Source organism: Myotis myotis, unplaced genomic scaffold, assembly GCF_014108235.1.
Source record: "Myotis myotis isolate mMyoMyo1 unplaced genomic scaffold, mMyoMyo1.p scaffold_m19_p_1, whole genome shotgun sequence".
Classification (NCBI taxonomy): domain Eukaryota; kingdom Metazoa; phylum Chordata; class Mammalia; order Chiroptera; family Vespertilionidae; genus Myotis; species Myotis myotis.
Genome location: NW_023416313.1, coordinates 98,426,345 through 98,447,263, shown reverse-complemented (window position 1 = coordinate 98,447,263; position 20,919 = coordinate 98,426,345). Strand labels below are relative to the sequence as shown.

The following is a 20,919-nucleotide window of genomic DNA, read 5'->3' as shown; positions in this document are numbered from 1 at the left end:
TGAGGGTGTGATTGACTAAAATTCCTTGAAAAACTTGCTCTCAATGCATAGTTTCTGCATCTCATGCCTTGGCAGCATCCATAAGCCTGTCTTTCTAGCCTTAGAACAAGTGTAGGCCAACATTTAGATCAGCAATTCTCAACCTGTGGGTCGCGACCCCTTTGGCGATGGAACGACCCTTTCACAGGGTCACCTAAGACCATCCTGCATATCAGATATTTACATTACGATTCATAACAGTAGCAACATTACAGTTATGAAGTAGCAACGAAAATAATTTTATGGTTGGGTCACAACATGAGGAACTGTATTTAAAGGGCCAGAAGGTTGAGAACCACTGATTTAGATGAATAGGTCAATGGATAAATACTTGAAACATTTTTTAAACCTGAATTCAATAATATACTCTTATCCCTATGAAATATCATTGCATTGATTTTAGTCATGTTTTTAATCAATTGCAATCTTCTGGATTCCTATTGTGTCATTCAAAATGCTAGCTGAAGCACTTGATTTTGTGTCCTCTGCCTCTGAGAGGACACATATCTTCCTCATCTCCCGGAGTTACCAGTAACAGTAGTAGATGGCACAGTTTTACTAGAAACCCTCCAGGTTAACAGTGATCCACTGGTCCACTCCCAGGGTTTGTTACAATAGCTGTGAATTTATCTAACTGAACTTCCTTTCAGTTCCCATTTCTCATTCACTCAGTCCCTCGTTTAATAAACATTTACTGAATAGCTGTTGACTGCCTGTCATGCAAGACCATGCATTCCCTAACTTCTATCTATTTTTCCAAACTACCTCCCTACAAAGATTCTTCATTCGGAGACTACTGTTGGGGAATACCTGAATACACATTAGGTATTGTGCCTTCCTCAGGGAGCTTTTAGTCTACTGTGGAGACTGCAGTTACACATTAAAATATTAGAAAGTAATGTAAAACAATATACACTAAATCACTAAATAGTATGTGACTGCCACAAGTTCTTGATGAGCCCAGAGAAGAGAGTCATCAAAATTTTGTACTGATAGTAAGGAAGGTACCCTTTTGATTCACTTTTCCTACCCCCCCCCCCCCCCGCCAATTCCATCCCATCAGGCCCCCACACAATGCCCTGCACGCATAGGTGTTCAATAGATGTGTGTGGATTCAGGTTTGGAGTAGTCAGGGAAATTCTCACAAGAAAGCTAGACTCGAGCGAAGCTGGGAGCAGGAAGACATTCCAGACATTGGTTTAAGTAAAAGAGAACCTAGTGAGTTTCTGAGCAGAGTGGTTTCCCAAGTTATTATCTGGCCTTTCCACTCACCATGCTTCCTCTGTGAGAGATCTCAAGGTCAGGATTCTTGCTGCACAAACAGGGATCTATAGCTCACGTGGCTTGGCTCAGGTCTTTCTTCACAGGCCTGCTCCCGGGAGAGTCCTCCTTTTAGACAATTTACTAGGTATGCACACAGCACTCTACTGGTAGTGCCCTAATGCAGCCTTTCATTTATAAATTACACCAAGTCCACAAGTTCTCTTCATCTATTCTGTCCTCTGGTTTCAGTCTTGCATTCGTTTCAGCCTGAGTGCACCTTCAAAGAAGCGTCTATATTTCTAACATAAATTCTATTACTCATTGGGTTTGTTTCCCAAGACTGCTCTTACGACATACCACAAACTTGGTGGCTTCAACAACAGAAATGTACTGTCTCCCACTTCTGCAGCCTCGAAATCTGAGGTCTAAGTGTTGGTGACATTGGTTCCTTTTCAGGGCCGTGAGGTAGAATCTATCCCAGGCCTCTCCTCCAGCTTTTGTTGCTTTGCTGGCGCACCATTGACATCCCTTGTCTTGTAGATGCATCACCCGGTTGATCTCTGCCTTCATCTCGTCACACTGCCTGTGCCTCCTCACAGTCTTCCCTTTTTGCGTGTCTACCTCTAAATCTTTCCTATTTATAAGGACATCAGTCATGTTGGATAAGGGCCCACTCGAATGGCCTAATTTTAACTTATTACCTCTGGGATGACCCTTTTTCCAAATACAGTCATATTCTGAGGTGTTTGGGATTGGGACTTCAATATATCTCCTTTTGGAGACAATTCAACCTACAACAGTCTGCCTTTTGTCCCCCAGCTCCTAATTTACATTCTTCCCATGTGCAAAATAGATTCACTCCATCCCAACATCTCCAAATTTTTAATCATTACAGCATCAACTCTAAGTCCAAAATTTCATCTAACCATCATGAACTCAGAGTCCCAATACTCATAATCTAAATGATCCAAATAAGTTATGGGTGGAAATTATGAAAGAAAATACGGGAGAGAAAAAAGTAAGAATAAAGATATGAAAATGCAAACAATAAAAAAGAAAAGGAAGAGAAAAAAGTATGAACAGATAAAAAGAAGGGGAAATATTAAATGAAAGAAAAGAAAAAGAGTAAGAAAAGGAAAGAAAAAAATAAGAGTTATGAAAAGAACAAGAGAGAAGAGAGTAAAAGAAATATTACCAAAGTAATAGAAAAAGAAAATAATGGGGTGGAAGTGGGACGGGGAGGGGGTGGGGTGAGCGGGGGTGTCAAGTTCTTCAGGGCAGATTTTAGTGCCTGCTGTATTTCCCTTTGGAACCTGCTCTTATGTTGTCTGAGGCTAACTTTCTTGTATGCCAGTTTTGTTCCTCCTGGAAGGTGCCTTTGTGCTAGCCAATGTTAAACTGTCCATGTTTGGCCCTTGGCACCCTGTTTGAAGCTTTAAACAATCTACAGCTTGTAGCTGCCTCCATTGGCTTGGTTTCCCATGGGAGGGGCCAAGTTGAGCTCTTAGGCTGACTTTTTAGCAGCGCAGGGACCTGGGGCAGGTCAGAAAATGTCCAGACTTCAGGGAAGATGGTTGGTGTGTTTCCCATCCCAGAGCCACATGTGTAAGTCTGTCCCAGAATACTTCCCTGACCTCAGCAGCCAGTGGGGCCTAAAGGAAGTCAGGAGTTTCTATCAGCTCTCTCATGAGAGGGAAGTGCCAACTAGTGTCCTGGGAATGTGGGGGGCATGTCGCCAACCCAAAGACAGTCGCTGACACCACCTGAGACTGCTGCCTCCTCAGCAGGGTTTGAGATGCAAGGTGGAGTACACTGGATTCCAGAGAGTGGGGCAAGTGGGATTCCTTGGGGGTGAGAGGTGTGAGCTGTATACCAGGGGGCATGGTATTTGCCGTTCCCCAAGCTTCTGCTGCTGGGAGGGTTTTGCGCCTCTCAGGAAAAAAGGCTGCTGTGATATCGGGTATGATCCTGGCAGCCACTCCTCTACAACTGTCCCCAAATTCCTTCTACCCCAGTCTCTCCTCAGGTGACTTCAGTACACACCACCCTCCCTCTGCCAATACCTGGGGTGAGTGTCTTGGGAGTGGAAATCCTGTGCAACAGCCCTTTAAAAAAAATGACTTTGTCTCTGGTAGGCTCAGATTCTCCCCAGTGGATGGAAGCCCTGCAGCTGGATGGTAAATGGGTGGCTCTTTCCGGCTCTGGCTGTCTGGGCTGGAGAGCCCAACCTGAGGTCCAGGCCTCTCTCCTTTCAGGGGCAACCCCAACAGTCAGCATAGCCCTCCTCACCCTTAGCCTGCCACTCCTGTTACCTGGGCCAGCTCCTCTTGTGACCCTGCCCTTCCTGCCAGTCTCGAAGTGGTTTCTACCCTTCCTTGTTTGAAAGTCTCCTTTTCAGCTAGTCTTCAGTTGCTAATTCAGGGTGAATATTCCCCAATTTAGTTTTAATTCCAGTTTGTTTCTGGGAGGAGGTATGAGAAAAATCCACCTATTCCCCTGCCATTGGTGTATGATCTCTCTAATGCATTGCCAGATCTGGTTTGCTAATATTTTATTGAAGATTTTAGTATCTATGTTTATCAGGAATATTGGCATATAATTTTCTTTCTTTGTAGTCTTTTTATCTGGTTTTGGAATTAGAATAATACTGGCCTTATAAAATGTGCTTGCAAGTCTTTCCTCCTCTAGAATATTTTGGAAAAGTTTGAGGAGGATAGGTGTTAGTGTTTCTTTGAATGTTTGGTAAAATTTGCCTGTGCATTCATTCGGTCCACAACTTTTATTTGTTGGAAGGTTTGATTTTTTTGGGTTTATTTTTAAGTTACTGCATCAATTTCATTATTTTGAACTCTATATCTGATCAATTGCTTGCCTCCATTTCATTCAGCTCTTTTTCTGAAGATTTCTTCTGTTCTTTTGTTTGGGGTATGTTTCTTTGTCTCTGCATTTTAGCTACCTCTTTGTTTCTATGTATTAGGTAGATCTGCTATGTCTCCCGGTCTCAGTAGGGTGGCCTTATGTAGTAGGTATCCTATGGGACCCAGTAACACAGTCTCCTTGATCACCTTGATGCTCCAGGAGTATCTCTAGTGTGGGTTATGTGAGCCCTCCTGTTGTAATTGAGTCTTGATTGCTATTGCCCCATTTGTGTATGGGGTTGACCCTCAGGCATGCTGACTGTGAAGATCGGCCCTGACCTCAGTGTATGAGTTGCTGCACAGGTGCTGATCACATGAAGAGGAATTTGCCTCAGCAGGTTCTGGTGCCTCCTGAGATCACACTTAGGATATGCCATTTGTGAAACTCATTGGATCCTGCTCTGATATTGTCAGAAGCTGGCTAGTAGATGTGTCTGCTCTGGGGCCTCCTGGGAGAGACTCCGCTGCAGGTCGATGTCAGACACTGCTTTTGACTGGCCCAGGGCAATCTGTTTAAAGCTACAATGCAATCTACCATTTGTGGCTGCCTCTGCTGGGCCTTGGTGTGTGTGGGAAGGACCACACTGCTCACTAAGGCTGGCTTCCATTAGCACTGAGCCCAGAGGCTCATCAGCAAAAGGCCAAGGCTCCCTGATCCACCTCAGCCTGCCTCCATTTGCCGATGGCCTGTTAGACTTAGTCACTAAAACATCCTCTGGCAGTATTCAAGTTGCATGAGGTAAATTCTCAGTGAGTCATCAAGTAGGCACTAGTGGTATTCACCAGATTGATACAGGTTCAAATTCAGTGCCAGTGTGGGGTCTGAGAAAAAGTCCCAGGATGTGCCAAGTCTAACTGCCCCTCACCTTTGTTATGGGGCAGGGTCTCAAAGACTCATCAGGGTGAGGCCGATGGAGTTTACCAGGCCCAAACAAACCAAGGTTTTGGCCTTTTTGAATGTAAGGCTCTACTCCAGTTAGGCAGGAGAGGGAAAAAAGAGCCCATCTAGAGCCATACAACTCAGTCTGTCCCAGATTCTGCTAGTAGACCAAGCTTAGTAAGGTAGGCTGCTTGGAGTTGGGAGTGTGGGACTAGTGGATCTTTCATGTGGGGGAAGCATTGGTCAGGTTAACCAGAAAGTGAGTTTTCTGCACCAAAGCCACACAAGTCAGTCACTGACACCCCTGTCTTCCCAGAACTGAGAAGCCGACTCTTCATCAGGGCAGGGTGGTGTGACAGGAAGCCCAGAGGGTGGTGCTATTGCATTCCCCCAGGCTGATGCCATATGGAGGGAAGTGTTCCATTCAAGAGAGATATCATCTGTGATATGGGGGAGGGACTCGGCACAGGAATCCTGGTGTCTGAGCCTTCAGCTCTGTCCCCAGAGCCACAAAGCCGTCTCTCTCACATGACTCTAGCCCACTCTGCCCTCCCTCCACTGGAGCTCAGGATGAGTGACTGCAAACAAGGTTTCTGTCTTTGGGCCCTTAATGATGGCACCTGGTCTCTATCATATTTCAGTTTCTCCCTGGCAGACAGAATTCCCACTCATTTTCACAGCCAGATGTTATGTGGGCACCTCTTCCTGGCTCTGGTGCGCTGGGCTGTGGATCCCAGCATCAGAGTGAGACCCCGTGCTCCCCAGTGGGGAGCCTTTGCAGCTGAGATATTCCTCCAGATTCTTAGCCATCACCCATGGGGCAGAGCTAACCCTTTCTGTGTCTCTGCCCTTCCTACCAGTCTTGTTGTGGCTTCTGTAAATCCTTGGTTATAAGACTTCTGTTCAGCTAGTCTTCAGTTGGTTATTCAGGTTGATTGTTCTGTATTTTAGTTGTAGTTGCAGTTTGGTCCTGGTTGGAGTTGAGTGTAACTTCTACTTACTCTGCTGCCATCTTGGGTCCCCTACAATTGTGCAGGTAATTCAAGATATGGTTTATGATCTTCACTACCCTGAAATTATGAGTGATTACAGTTACCACTAGTGATTACAGTTTTCACTCCAAAGAAAATAAGAAGACACTGTGTTTATAGACAGTAACATTTATTAAAATATCAATTTTTTAAGGTTTTGGATTACTTTGTCAACATAGTTACTTTATTTTTTAAATATGTATTTTATTTTTTTCATTTAAAAGTTATATTCTTAGAAGCCTCTATAGCAGTGGTTCTCAACTTTCCTAATGCCGCGACCCTTTAATAGAGTTCCTCATGTTGTGGTGACCCCCAACTGTAAAATTATTTTTGTTGCTACTTCATAACTGTAATTTTGCTACTCTTATGAATCGTAATATAAATATCTGATATGCAGGATGTATTTTCATTGCTCGCGACCCACAGGTTGAGAACCGCTGCTCTATAGGATATTCCAGAGTCCTAGAAGTTTAATTGCACAAAAATGGCTGAAAAACAGTGGTGGTGAAGAGTAAATAGTGAACAATTAGATAAGGCCCCTGCTCCCTAGGAACTTATCTTGGATATGGACAAGGAGCAATATGACAAACAATAAGCAAGTAAATAACTAATCAGCAGAATTTCAGGTAGTTTATATATTTAAATGACAACAAGAAGCCAGACATAGAAGATCCATGTATAGAGAGCCCCTGGCAAAAGGAATAGAGAGCATATGACTTGGAGGTGGGGCAGCCTTTGTGTGAAATAACCAGGAGGCCAGAATGGACAGAGTTAAGTAGGTGTTAGGGATATAGGTCATTCTAAGTACGGATGAAAGAAGGAGAAACGAGAGGAACCACATCATATAGAGTATGTAGGCTAGGGTTATAGGCTTCAATTTTATTTTAATTGACCAGTAGGCTGCTATCCCTACCATCCATTCACAGGATTCTTTTCATTTTGTCAAACTGAAACACTGTACTCAATAAACAGTAACTTCCCATTACTCCCATACACCAGCATTGGAGATTTTTGAGCAGGGCAGTGATAACATGTATTTTATATCTAAAAATATGACTGTTGGCTCTATGGAGAAAATACTGTTAGGTAAGAATAGAGTTACCAACAGGAAACTGGTTAGAAAATACTGCAGAGGAGAGATGACAGTATATGAACCACTGTGTTAGCAGAGGATGGATTCAAAATGCATTTTGTTAGTAAATCAGACAAGATTTGAGGATGGTAACAACAGATATGGAGAAGGATGTGGGTTCTTCTTTAGGAATGTTAACTGTCAGTTGCCTTTTAAATGTCTACTAATAGATGGAGGTGTCACATAGTTGGGCATACACATCCAGAACTAAGGATAGAAGCCAGCATCTGTATATGATAATACGTTTGGGAGTCATTGGCAATTGTGTGGTATTTAAAGCAATGGGGTTGGCTGAGATAATCAAGGGAGATAATGCAGCTAAAGAAGAGGCACAGGAATAGTTCCTGGGGTCAAGCTGGGAAGAGGCCTCTATGAATGTGCTGCTCAGTCTTAGCTGAGTACTGCAGGAACCTGGGTCTGGACTCACACAGGAGGCAAAGCTATGTGTGTAAAATATGATCATACTCCGGACTTTACAGGTTGTACTGGGTCTAGTTGTGAGAGAGGGGATATCCCGCCCCATAATTTATGTCTAAACCAGAACATCTGAGAGGGGGATGGATTAGAGGGATGCCTGTCAGTAGTGAGAAATTCTTAGTCATTTGAAAGACTCTAACACTATTTTTTTAATCCACTTACTTATTTGATTAGTTTTAATTATGATAAAATGTACATAACATTTATTATCCTAACCACTTTTAAACACACAGTTCAGTAGCATTAAGTACATTCCCATTGTTGTGCAACTGATCTCCAGAACTCTTTTCATCTTGGAAAACTAAAACTCTATGTCCGTTAAACAACAACTCGCCATTCTCCTCTTCTGCATCTCTTGCACCCACCATTTCGGTCTCTATGAAATTGATTATTCCAGGTATTCCATATGTTTGTCTTTTTGTGACTGATTTATTTCACTCAGTATAATGCTCTCATGGTTCACCCATTCCAACACTTTTTGTTATTAGATACACAATATGCTAAACATGTAATTAATATATTTAACTAAGAAAAAAGAAGGTAAATATTTCATGATAGGAAACCTTTGAGTATATTTTGCTTTCCCCAAAATTAATGATGCTAACATGTATATTTAAATTGTCTCTATTATAAGGTAGAATATTAAATACACATTACATCTCATAACTATTTGATTGATCTTGAAAGGTTTCATAAGTGGTTCAAAAACAAGTTTAAAAAATTATGTGATTTTTATGTATATATTATTTCTTTGGGTTCAAGTAAATAATATCCATTTTTTTCAATTTCTGCTGCCCTAAGTATCTAAGTATCATCTTAAATTAATTTTTTGAAAACTAAATTTTATGACATGGGTCATAATATAACTTGAAAAGCCATGCTGTTCTTTTTTCCAGTTGGTCACCAGAGCCTGAATTTTGGGGTAGGATCCTAACTAATGAATTATGAAAACCGTGCATGTCATGTGTCTTGCCTTGTGATGATTTTAGCTGTCTATGATTTGTTAATTATTTGGAAATCTCTCACCCTTTCTTCTAGAAAAGCATTCTGGTTGTTGCATGTGTTCTCCTTTGCCATCTTCAAGCGTTTGGGAAATGGAAATAGGGAAGCAGTAGCTTCTTAGAAAAACTATAGATGAATGGAACAGGAACTGCAAAATTAGCAAAAAGTAACAGGAACTGTTGATCTTGTACATTATTGCTTTTGCTTATTTTTTTTCTCCTTTGCTAGGAGACCTGTTATGATGATGTGTGTAGTGCTCACCACACTCCCCAGTTTCAGCTTTTCTATAGCAGTGACGGAGGTATGGAATTTTTATTTCTTCTGACGCAAGATTTTAAAATTTCCTGTTATTGGGATTTGATAGAGTGGTGTGCCCAACAAGTTTCTTAAAGTTTATTTTATCCATTCTTCTTCCCAAATGCAATATATATATTTGTCATTGTTACCTGCGTGGTTAAGGAGGAAAGTCTAGAAGCCAATTTAAAAGAGATTACTTCTGTGTTTGTGTGTGAGAAGCAGGAATGTTATTTCAAAATAATTTTTAAAAGCAAGGATTTGGAATTTGAAAATAGACCCACATTTGTTTCTTCTGAGAAACAGTGGTTCTCAACCTTCCTAATGCTGCGACCCTTTAATACAGTTCCTCACATTGTGGAGGAACTATAATTTTATAACCATAAAATTATTTTCGTTGCTACTTCATAACTGTAATTTTGCTACTGTTATGAATCGTAATGTAAATATCTGATATGCTATATGTGTTTTCCGATGGTCGCGACCCACAGGTTGAGAACCGCTGTAACCTGATGTTTCTCATGATCATATTCAATTATAAAGGAAAAAAACATTATTCCCGTGAACAACCACCCACACTCTAAGACAGTGGTTCTCAACCTTCCTAATGCCGTGACCCTTTAATACAGTTCCTCATGTTGTGGTGACCCCCAATTTCATTGTTACAAATCGAACATAATTAAAGCATAGTGATTAATCACAAAAACAATATGTAATTATATATGTGTTTTCCGATGGTCTTAGGCGACCCCTGTGAAAGGGTCGTTCGACCCCCAAAGGGGTCGCAACCCACAGGTTGAGAACCACTGCTCTAAGACCTTTGATAATATACCCATTGACAAATAATTTGTGTATGATACATAATTGAAAATAACTTTATATTTTTGACTACATGCTGCTTTAATGGATGGAGGACTGCAGAACAAGAATATTATAGGCAGAACTTTCTGGATGTAGAATTTATTATCCAAGAAGTTAAAAAAAGAACGCCCTCCTAATCTTATTAATAAGAGTTTTCACTTCCCCAAGGTACACAGCTCAAATTATTTTGTGATATTTCATTTATATGTTGACCAGATATCATTAAATGCATGTACATGCCAGGCGCTGTATTAGTTACTGGAAATAGACCCCTCAGGAAATTTGACGACTCTGATCTTCAGGAGTTTACTGATAATAGAGAGAGAAATAGACAATTAGACTAAGTATAGGTGCCGTGAGTACCCAGGTAATTTTCCACTCCAGTTTAACACACAAACAGAAAAGTGCACAAAACATCAATATACAATATTAATTCGATACCACAAAGCAAATCTCTGTGTAAAAAAGTAAAAACATAAAGCTTTGACATCTGCCTGAAGACAACCCTATGTTCCTTGCAATGACTACGTCCTCCTTAAAGGTAGCTCTCCCGTAACTTCTAATACTTCAGATAAATTCATCTGTTTTGTTATATATTCAGAGTTCAAGCCCTTTGTTGATTACATGTATTGCAAATATCTTCATGTTCTATGACTTAATACTCTTAATGGGATCTTTTTGATAAAGAGAGTTTCTTTATTTAAAAAATAGCCCCATTTATCAATTTCTTTCCTTTATGGACAGTGCTTTGGTTTGAGAAGATTTTGTCATATTGTGACTCTGAATCTTGAGGAACTGAAGACCTCCTATATTATATTTTGGGTCCTGTATTGTTTTGCCATTCTCTTTTAGATTAAAAATCTATCTAGAGCTAATTTCTGTGTATCTTTACAGTATGGAGGCAATTTCTATTTATTTTTTCCCCCAAATAACATCCAATGGACTATGCACCATTTATTAAAACGTCTGTTTTCCAACATCTCTCTATAGTGCTACTTTGCTACTTTTGTTATAAATCAGGTCTATTTCTGAATTTTCTGTTCTGTCTCATTACCTACTTTTCTATTCCTATGCCAATACTACATTGACTTAATTCCTGTAGCTTTATAATAGCTCTTTACAAACAGAAAAGTAAATCTTCATATCTTTTTCTTTTTCTTCTAGTGTCTTGCCCTTTGTATTTCTATATACATTTTAGAATCAGCTTGTCACTTTCCATAAAAACTTGGAATTTTGATTGAAGTTGCTTTAAATGCTATCTTTTTTAAAATCTTATTTTCTCTTTGCTATTGGTATATAGAAATAATTAATCCATTTGGGGAAGATTTTTCTTCATATGTACTAATATAGTCTATGACTATTTTGTTTTTCTTTCTTGCCAAAGTTTATACTGTTTATTTCTTTATCCTGCCTTATTACACTGGCTGGAACCTCAAGTGCACTGTTGAACAGAAATGGTTGTGGTGGCACCTTTGTTTCACTCCTGATCTCAGAGGGAAAACTCTTAACATATAACCATTAATATGATGCTTGCCACTGTGTTTTTTAAGTAGATGCCTCAATCAGATGAAGAAAGTGCCCCAAAGCCTCTCTGGGTTTACCTAGGCTCTCCCTTCTTGGAAGATCCTAAACTCCAATTCTTGTCCTCCTAAGTCTTTGATATCAGACCTTTCAGAGGCTGTGCTTACCAGCAGGCTTGGAGGAATTGTCCATTTTACCACTGTCAGAAGCCTGCTGTTATATTTTCACATGTATTGCCTTGAACTGAAGGCTCATCCATTGATATAAATACTTATTACATCTTTAGAAATGGTTCAAAACCTCATGGGGATAAATATCTGAGAAGCTGAAAACCAAGCTTTTAGTATTTTAATAAATGTATAGCACTGCTTTCAGATAATTAAAACTTTTTTTAAAAAAAGAAAGCATATAAAGTTAATGCTTCTAAATGGTTTTATGACAACAGGTTCAAAAGAATGTTAACGGTTCTGCTAATAGCTTGCCGGACACCTTGCCTGACCTACCAGTCTCTCTGGTTCTGACTTCCTTGATCGTGGTTGACATCATTGAAAAACTCAGGACATACCCTCTTAGAGGGAGGCAAAAAAGTAAGTATTCTCTTAAAGGTATTTTTTTTTGAGTTTGACCTGTTGTTCACTTTTCTGCCACCCTGTTATTTGTTGACATGTTTAATGATAACTCTGTAAAGCTAAAGTTACAGATAGAAGATTACAAATGAAGATATCTAAATACAATTATTTTTAAACCTACTTTGATAGCTAGGCAATTATTCTTGTTTCTAACTTTCATTTTGATAATACTGATAAATGAATAAAGTTACCAAATATTTAATATCAAACATTTTAATGTTTAGCAAGAAAATTATCTAAGTAAATTATTATAGCTTTATATTTTTAGGAACTCTTAAAACTTTATCCCTGGCCAATGTGGCTCAGTTGGTTGGACATCATCCCATGCACCGAAAGGTTGCTAGTTTGATTCCAGGTTAGGGCACATGCCCAGGTTGCAGGCTCAATCCCTAGTAGGGGCGTGCAGGAGGCAGCAGCCAATGATGTTCCACTCTTGCATTGATGTTTCTCTCTCTCTCCTCCCTTCATTTGTCTCTAAAAAAATCAATAACAATTATTTAAAAACACAAAAACTTTAAGTTTAGATGAATATATAGAGAGTTTAGTATAGATACCTTTGATACAGAAATTAATATATTAAAGTTATGTCCTGTATAATTATTTTTGATAGTGGATTATCAAAAAGCTAAAGATCACACTAAAAAAAACCACACACACACACACACACACACACACACACACACACACAAGATATGCCACAATTCTTAAAAGGGATCAGTCAAAACTAAATAATGGCTGGCCTTTTTAAAAAAATATTTTGTGAATTGAATATTTTGTTTGGTTAGTACTAAATTTCCTCAACTTTCATTGAATTTCATGTGAAATCTGTGTTTAATTCACAGTATTTGTATGCTACGGTTATTGTATGGTTAAGATTTTATATTTGAAATGAGTGGGTTTTGACTCATCACTTCCTGATGAACTGGATGGGGTAAACTGAATGAATCATAGGAGAATGCTTTGGAGTGATAGGCATGACTACTACAGCCAGGAAGGAAAAGAGCAGAGAATCATTTTATGGGTTATGAGCCACCACCCTTCCAGTCAGTCACTCTTGATCCTCAAACTGAAAAGCAAAACGGAGTTGGAGGCCACCAGGAAATGTGGCACTCTGAGCTTCATATGTTGTACTTTGTCCTTTGATGAGAAGTGATGAACTATTATGTTTAACACACACATGTGACATGTTAGATAAGATGGCAGCCAGTGGCCATCTGTCGAGGAAAAGGCACTCCAAAGTTACATCTGCCCTTCACTGTCAAGTGTATTTTTTTTAGCTGAGAAGACTTGGGAATCGTTAAACCCTTTGCTACTTCTCTATGCTCCTTAATGACATAAGTGAATTTTGAAATTGCACTTTTTTATTTTTATTTATTTTAGAGACAAAGAGGGTGGGGGGGGGGGTGAGAGGGAGGGAGAGAGAGACACCAATTTTTAGTTCCACTTATTTATGCATTCATTGGTTGCTTCTTGCATGTACCCTGACCGGAGGTCAAACCTGCAACTTTGGTGTATTGGGACTGTATTTCCATGCGAATATGAACTTTCCTGTTCCTACTTTTTAGTGCAATTTCTCTTAAAAAAATGCACATTTATATTTTTGGGAAGAAGTTATTGGCTTTTTATATTTTAAGTGATGAGTTGGATTTTTAAAGGGGAATTTTGCCTGCATCAGAAGTCACGATGACACTGAGAATCAAAATAAGCACACTCCAAAGAAAAAGTCCATCTTAGGGAGAAGCCTCCAGGGCATCTTATATAACTGCTTCTCCTTCTCGTGCTCCGCTTTGTCCAAATTGAAGAGGGCTAATATCTGTTTTAATAGCTCCACCATTTAAATCCCAGTTTTTAAAAAAACTAGTATTCACTCAAAATACCTTTGTAAATATTAATTATATATGCATCTAATTTTTATGCAAACTCTGAACTCAAATAGTCTCCAATACTTATTTTAACATGCACACTAATAAGATATGTGAATTTTGAATCCATGGGAAATTCTGATTATCCTCTGGAACTTAAATTAATACACAAACTCAATAACATATAAATTGTACTGCATACGTCTTAAAATAAGCAAGTGTGCTACAAATATGGTTTCACTGCATGGGGTACTTCAGGATCAGAGAAGTAGGGGAGGGTGGGTGACAAGCAGGTTTAGGAGTGTTTGGCACCCTCCAGGCTTGCAGCAGCTCTGACCTTCTGCTGATGAAGCTAAGGTCACCTCATTGCTTAGATGCTCTTTTGTTTATATATATTTTATTGATTTTTTACAGAGAGGAAGGGAGAGGGATAGAGAGCTAGAAACATCGATGAGAGAGAAACATTGATCAGCTGCCTCCTCCACACCTTTTACTGAGGATGTGCCCACAACCAAGGTACATGCCCTTGACCAGAATCGAACCTGGGACCCTTCAGTCTGCAGACTGATGCTCTATCCACTGAGCCAAACAGGCCAGAGCACTTTCTTTAAAAAAAATATATATTTTTTTAATGTATATATTTTTATTGATTTCAGAGAGAAAGGGGGGGAGAGAGAGGGAGAGAGAGATAGAAACATCAATGATGAGATAGAATCATTGATCGGCCGCCTCCTGCACACCCCTACTGGGGATTGAGCCCGCAACCTGGGCATGTGCCCTTGACCGGAATTGAATCTGGGACCCCTCAGTCTATAGGCCAACACTCTATCCACTGAGCCAAACCAGCTAAGGCTGCTTAGATGCTCTTTCTCTAACTGAGCTGTCTCAGTTCCAAGTCTGACCATCATGTAGTGTTTCCTTTTCTAAATCTAATCTAATAAAAGAGAAACATGCAAATTGACCACACCTCCGCTATGCCCAAGCCATGCCTACCAGCCAATCAGAGTGACTATATGCAAATTAACCCAATCAAGATGGCAGCCGGCGGCCACAGAGCTGGAGCAAGCAGAAGGCTTGGTTGCCCCGGCGATGGAGGGAGCCAAGCTTCCCGCCTGCCCTGGCTGGCTGTGGCCTCCACTCAAGGCAACAAAGTTTCAATTATAGAAGATAAATAAATCCAAGATACCTGCTTCCAGCCAGCTTCCACTGGGAGCTTGGGTGGCTGGGGGCTATGGCAAGCCTGCAAACAGCCATCAACCTCTCACCTAGACTGGCCAGGCACCCCAGCAGCACCCCCATCCTGAAGGGGGTGTGGGAAGCCTGAAAACAGCCCTCAGCCCTTCACCCAGGATGGCCAAGCACCCCAGTGGGGACACCCACACTGAAAGGGCTGTGGCCAGACTGAAATAGCCCTCAGCCCCTCACCCAGGCTGTTCAGGCATCCTAGTGGGACCCCCACCCTGATCTGGGACACCCTTCAGGGCAAACCAGCCGGCCCCTACCCATGCACCAGGTCGCTATCCTATATAATAAAAGGGTAATATGCAAATTGACCCTAATAGCAAAATGACTGGGAATGACTGGTCACTATTACACACACTGACCACCAGGGGGCAGATGTTCAACGCAGGAGCTGTCCCTAGGTGGTCAGTGTGCTCCCATAGGGGGAGTTCTGCTCAGTCACAAGCCAGGCTGCTGGCTGCCAGTACAGTGGTGGTGGTGGGAGCCTCTCCTGCCTCCTCCGCAGCGCTAAGGATGTCCGACTGCAGCTTAGTCCTGCTCCCCGCTGGCAAGTGGACATCCCCCGAGGGCTCCCGGGCTGCCAGAGGGACTTCTGACTGCCAGCTTAGCCCCTCCCCCCCCAGGAGCGGGCCTAAGCCAGCAGGTGGTCATCCCCCGAGGGGTCCCAGACTAGGAAAGGGCATAGGCTGGGCTGAGGGACCCCCCTGAGCGCACAAATTTTTGTGCACCAGACCTCTAGTTAAAAAATAAAAGTCACTGAAACTGGTTTGGCTCAGTGGATTGAGCATCGGCCTGTGGACTGAAAGGTCCCAGGTTCGATTCCGGTCAAGGGCATGTACCTGGGTTGCGGGCATATCCCCAGTAGGAGATGTGCAGGAGGCAGTTGATCGATGTTTCTCTCTCATCAATGTTTCTAACTTTCTATCTCTCTCCCTTCCTCTCTGTAAAAAATCAATACAATATATTAAAAAAATAAATAAATAAAAGTCATTCTTGCTCAGCTGGTTGGAGCATCATCCCTGTTCACCAAAAAGATTGCAGGTTCAATTCCAGCCAGGGCACGTACCTAGGCTGTGGGTTTGATTCTGGTCAGGCACGTAGGCAATGGATTGATGTTTCTCACATCGATGATTTTCTTTCTCTCCCTTCCTCTCTCTCTAAAATCAATGGAAAAAAACAACTCATATCCTCAGGTGAGGATTAAAAAAATAATAATAAAATAAAAGGTATTCTTAATAGGAAATAAACTTATGCTTAAAGCAGTCTTCCTGGACCAAGGCAGCCTTGGGCTCACTTCCTATAACCAGTTGAAGTGTTTCAGTATCAAGTGACTACGTCTCACATAGGGATGTTTTCTGGTAGGTAGCTCTCTGAGGCATGGCAGAGTCACACATGGACGTATTCCTCTAATAATGTTTCATTCAATGTTGTAAAATTGTTTTTGCTATATGTCATTTTGCTTAAAGTCACAGAACAATGACAGTAAATGATAACTTACTATAATGTCAGGCCCTAGTCTTGTGAAAAAATAAGAATATAAAATACAGACTGAATGTCCCCAGCTTTTATTATTTTTTCTTTGTCCCCAGCTTTTAGTGGTATCTGTGTACAAATGAGCATACTGTTACATTTCCATCTGAATTTTGCTAGTTCACTCCCAACCTACTATTGCCCGGACCTCCATCTCTCTGCCTCTCTCATTGTTCCCTCTTGTTTTAAAACCAGACCCAAAGTGAGTCTCCTGACCTCTCATTTGTTGTCTAGACTGTTGACTACCCCATGGCGCCTGCTGTCCTCCCAGTCATCATTCTCATGCACAGACAACTTGCTGTGCTATTTTCCTACCACTCCTGCCAGACTCTCTGCTCTAAACACTCAGTACTGCTGCTGCTCGCCTCTGGGATGTTGCCTGATGTTCTGTTGCAGCTTCACACTGATAACCTTTCCTCTGCAAGTTGGATACCGACATTCTTCCGCTGAGTCCTACTTTTCTAGAGAGGCCCAATCAGCGTAATGGAATAGCTATTTCCCCGAGGAAACAAAAGCTTTTTATCCCCAGTGTGCTGGTATACGAGGGTTGGCTGAGCTTGCAAGTAATGGCCATGCGACTTCCCTGAAACCACCATTTCTCCTCCTATCACTAGATCTTGTGGCTTCTTTTATTCCCACAGGATCTCATAGATTCTCTTTACATCAAATGCCTATATTGTCTGAACCTCCAAATCAGGCTCACCTTTAGATTTCCTTTCCTGCCTCCTATATAAACCAGCTAATGCAAATAGACACATAAAGAAGTCCATGGATAGGGTGCACATTTTTAGTCCCACCTGCAGGACTCATTTGAATAGCATGAGCCCTGCTTGTGCACCATGTTGTCAGCGGTATAACAGAGTATAATAGTTCAAATACTTTGGGGCCGCAGATGAAGGAAAGCTTTATCTTATCCAAGGGTTTAGTGTACATGTTTTGGTAGTAAAAATAACTTCAGTTGGATTTCACACCCTGAATTGACAAACCTTGCTGAAATGGAAGTTGCCTTCTTAACACCAACTACTGTTTGTTTCCAAATGATCAATTTGGAAATCTACAAAGCTACTTCAAGAGTTACGCTGAAAACTTCTGGATGCCCCAAGTCCTACTGGAACCAGATCAACAAATTTTTTGCTTTTCAGCAGTTAGCGTTTTATGTCAGATTTCATTTAAAAAGTGGATCTTCTGCTAATGATTGAAAGCCATTAATCTAGGCCTTCAATTAGAGTCAGAAGCTGTGTCTATTTCTAGGGTGGTAATATAACTTGGCGGGCCAATTCTCTATCCCTCTAGTCGTTGGCTCTCTGGGAATCATGACACTGCGCCCCCTAGGGACAAAGTGTGTCCACATCCAAAGTCTTGTGGCTGCTGCTGCTCTGGGATACCATACAACAAAATACAACACAACACAACACAACACAACACAACACAACACAACACAACACACAATTGCGTTACAGGTAGAGCAGGCCCATGCCAGTAGAGTATTCACACACAGTTTGTAGCCCAACACATACAAAACCCAGATAGCCTTTTGTAACATTCCATTTTGAATTGTCTTATTTCTAACATTTTCTGTTTATCCAAAATAATACAAATTCATTTAAAATGTCAAAAAAGAAGAAAAGGGAAATCAACCAGACTCTGACACACTAGAGATTTATAACTAACAGCATCTTGATAGACATTCTTCACTTAAGAAAATCTATTCTGTAAGTTCCTTTTTTCCTTAACAATATGTTGTGGGCATCATTCTTGTTATTACATCTTTTTCTGCTGTGTCATTTTTATTGGGTGAATAATATTCCATTATATGAATGAACCATGATTTATGAAATTATAATATAGTTGATGTGTGGATAGTGTTTAGGGAGTCTGTGTTTAGGGGGACCCTGTGCTGTGTATGGGAGTGAGAAGCCACTCAGCGAGGTGACTAGCCTAGCAGAAGCTGGGGACAGAGAGAGTTATGTTCGCAGCAGTTATGCCGCTGGACGACAGCTGAGTGGTATCAGGATGATGACTACAGTGTCCTCAGAAGACCCTGAGCATCTGCACATGCCCACACTCCTTGGCAACAGTACTTTCCAGAAGAAAGGAACTATTATGGACTGGCTGCACAGGAGGTCGTGGGGATTGTACAAACAGGGTGGCAAGATAGTTTGGCTACATAAGGGATATCTGCATAGTCAGAAACAACTTGCTAGAGGTGAGATCAACAGGCTATTTGAGTAGAAAACATCAGAGCTTTCCAGAGGAGTTGGTTTCCACTATCACATCAGTAAGAGGTGCCAGAGATGGTGTTGGCAGTGTAAGGTTTTCAAATAAATCTGCTCACAGTGGCCCTACTCCAGTTCCTTCTGTGCAGTTTCTTTAATACCCAGAGACTTGGGCCAAGTATGGCAGGACCTCAAAGCATAATGCTATGTCTTTAGGTAAAATGCTAGATGTACAATTTCTGGCTTACAGTATATGCAAAGCTTTAAGGTTTTTTTGATGTGTCAATCAATCAATGGCTCCCACCAAAGAATGCCCTACTTTACCTTCTAAACAGCAGTGTCAGAAAACACCTGTTTCTCCTCAGCCTTGTAACATTAGATGATTTATTCCTTTTCATCTTTGCTAATTTCATAGGCAAAATAGCATCTTAATGTTTTTATAATCTGCTTAAAGTAGTACTTGTGTTGCATATTTCTCATAGATTTATTGGCTATTTGTGATTTTTAAAAAATCATATATTTATATCCTTGATCTGTTTTTCTGTTTTTCTGACACATCCATTCTTTGTTTTTTTTAAAGTACCGACTCATGAGTTCTGTAAGTAGTAAGAATTTTAAGCTTTGTATGTCCTAACTTATCGTATATTTCAGGGATATATGGCTCTTAATTTCATTATGGTGTTTTTGCAATAGGAAAGGTTTAATTTTGATACAATTCAGTCTATTAATATATCCTTTATGGACTCTGTCTTTCATGATATGCTTAAAAAATTTTTTTTTTTTTACTTCAAGGGGATATAAATATTTACTAATTATTTTATCAAAAATATATTTTTTTTACTTTTTAATTGAATTTATTGGGGTGACATTGTTTAATAAAATTACACAGTTTGGGGGGATAATTCTATAATACATCATCTGTATGGAGTATTCTGTGTTCACCTCCCCAAGTCAAGTTTCCTTCCCTCACCATTTATCCTCCCTTTACCCTCTTCTACCTCCCCATCCCTCTTTTCCTCTGGGAACCACCACAGTGTTGTCTGTGTCTATGAGGGTTTTGTTTTGCTTTGTTTTTTTGCTTAATCCCTTCACCTTTTTCACCTAGCCCCCCCCCAAACCCTCTCCCCTCTGTCAGCTCTCAGTCCGCTCTCTATCTGTGAGTCTGTTTCTATTTTGTTTGCCAGTTAATTTTGTTCATTCCATCCTACATATGAGTGAAATCTTTGGCATTTGTCTTCCTCTGGCTGGCTTACTAGTACTTTGCTTGCATAATGCTTTCCAGGTCCATCCATGCTGTCACAAAGGATGAGAATGCCTTCTTTTTATGGCTGAGTATATTCCATGGTGTAGCTGTACCACAGCTTTTCTTATCCACTCATCTACTGATGGGCACTTGGGCTGTTTCCAATTTTCACTCTTGTAAATAACGCTGCAATGAGCATAAGGGCGCCTATATTCTTTTGTATTAGTGCTTTGGGTTTCTTTGGCTATATTTCCGGATTTGGAATCACTGGGGTCATAAGGCAGTTCCACTTTTAATTTTTTGAGGGAACTCCTACTGCTCTCCACAGAGGCTGCACCAGTCTGCATTCCCACCAACAGTGCACAAGGGTTCCCTTTTTTCCACATCCTCACCAACACTTGTTGTTTGTTGACTTATTGAGGATAGGCATTCTGACAGGTGTGAGGTGATAACTCATTATGGTTTTAATTTGCATTTCTCTGATGATTAATGTCATTGAATATCTTTTCATATGCCTATTGGCCATTTGTGTATCCTCTTAGAAAAAAAGTGTCTTTTCAGGTTTTCTGCTCATTTTTAAATTAGATTATTTGTTTTTGGTGTTGTTTTATGGGTTCTTTATAAATTTTGGATATTAATCCCTCATCAGATGTATCATTGGTGAATATGTTCTCCCATTCAGTGGGTTGTCTTTTCTTTTTGTTGATAGTTTCCTTTGCTGTGAAAAAAACATTTTAGCCCTAACTAGTTTGGCTCAGTGGATAGAGCGTCGGCCTTCG

At 40.6% G+C, this 20,919-nt stretch overlaps 1 protein-coding gene across 1 annotated transcript in view; it reads left to right on the top strand.

The window, feature by feature from the left end:
* Nucleotides 1-20,919, top strand: part of TMEM236 (transmembrane protein 236) — a 42,693-nt gene that overhangs the window by 5,458 nt on the left and 16,316 nt on the right. Inside the window, exons 2-3 of the mRNA XM_036345830.1 lie at nucleotides 8,971-9,043; nucleotides 11,864-12,005. Coding sequence (XP_036201723.1) covers nucleotides 8,971-9,043; nucleotides 11,864-12,005 — 215 coding nt within the window. The remainder of the gene's footprint in view (nucleotides 1-8,970; nucleotides 9,044-11,863; nucleotides 12,006-20,919) is intronic.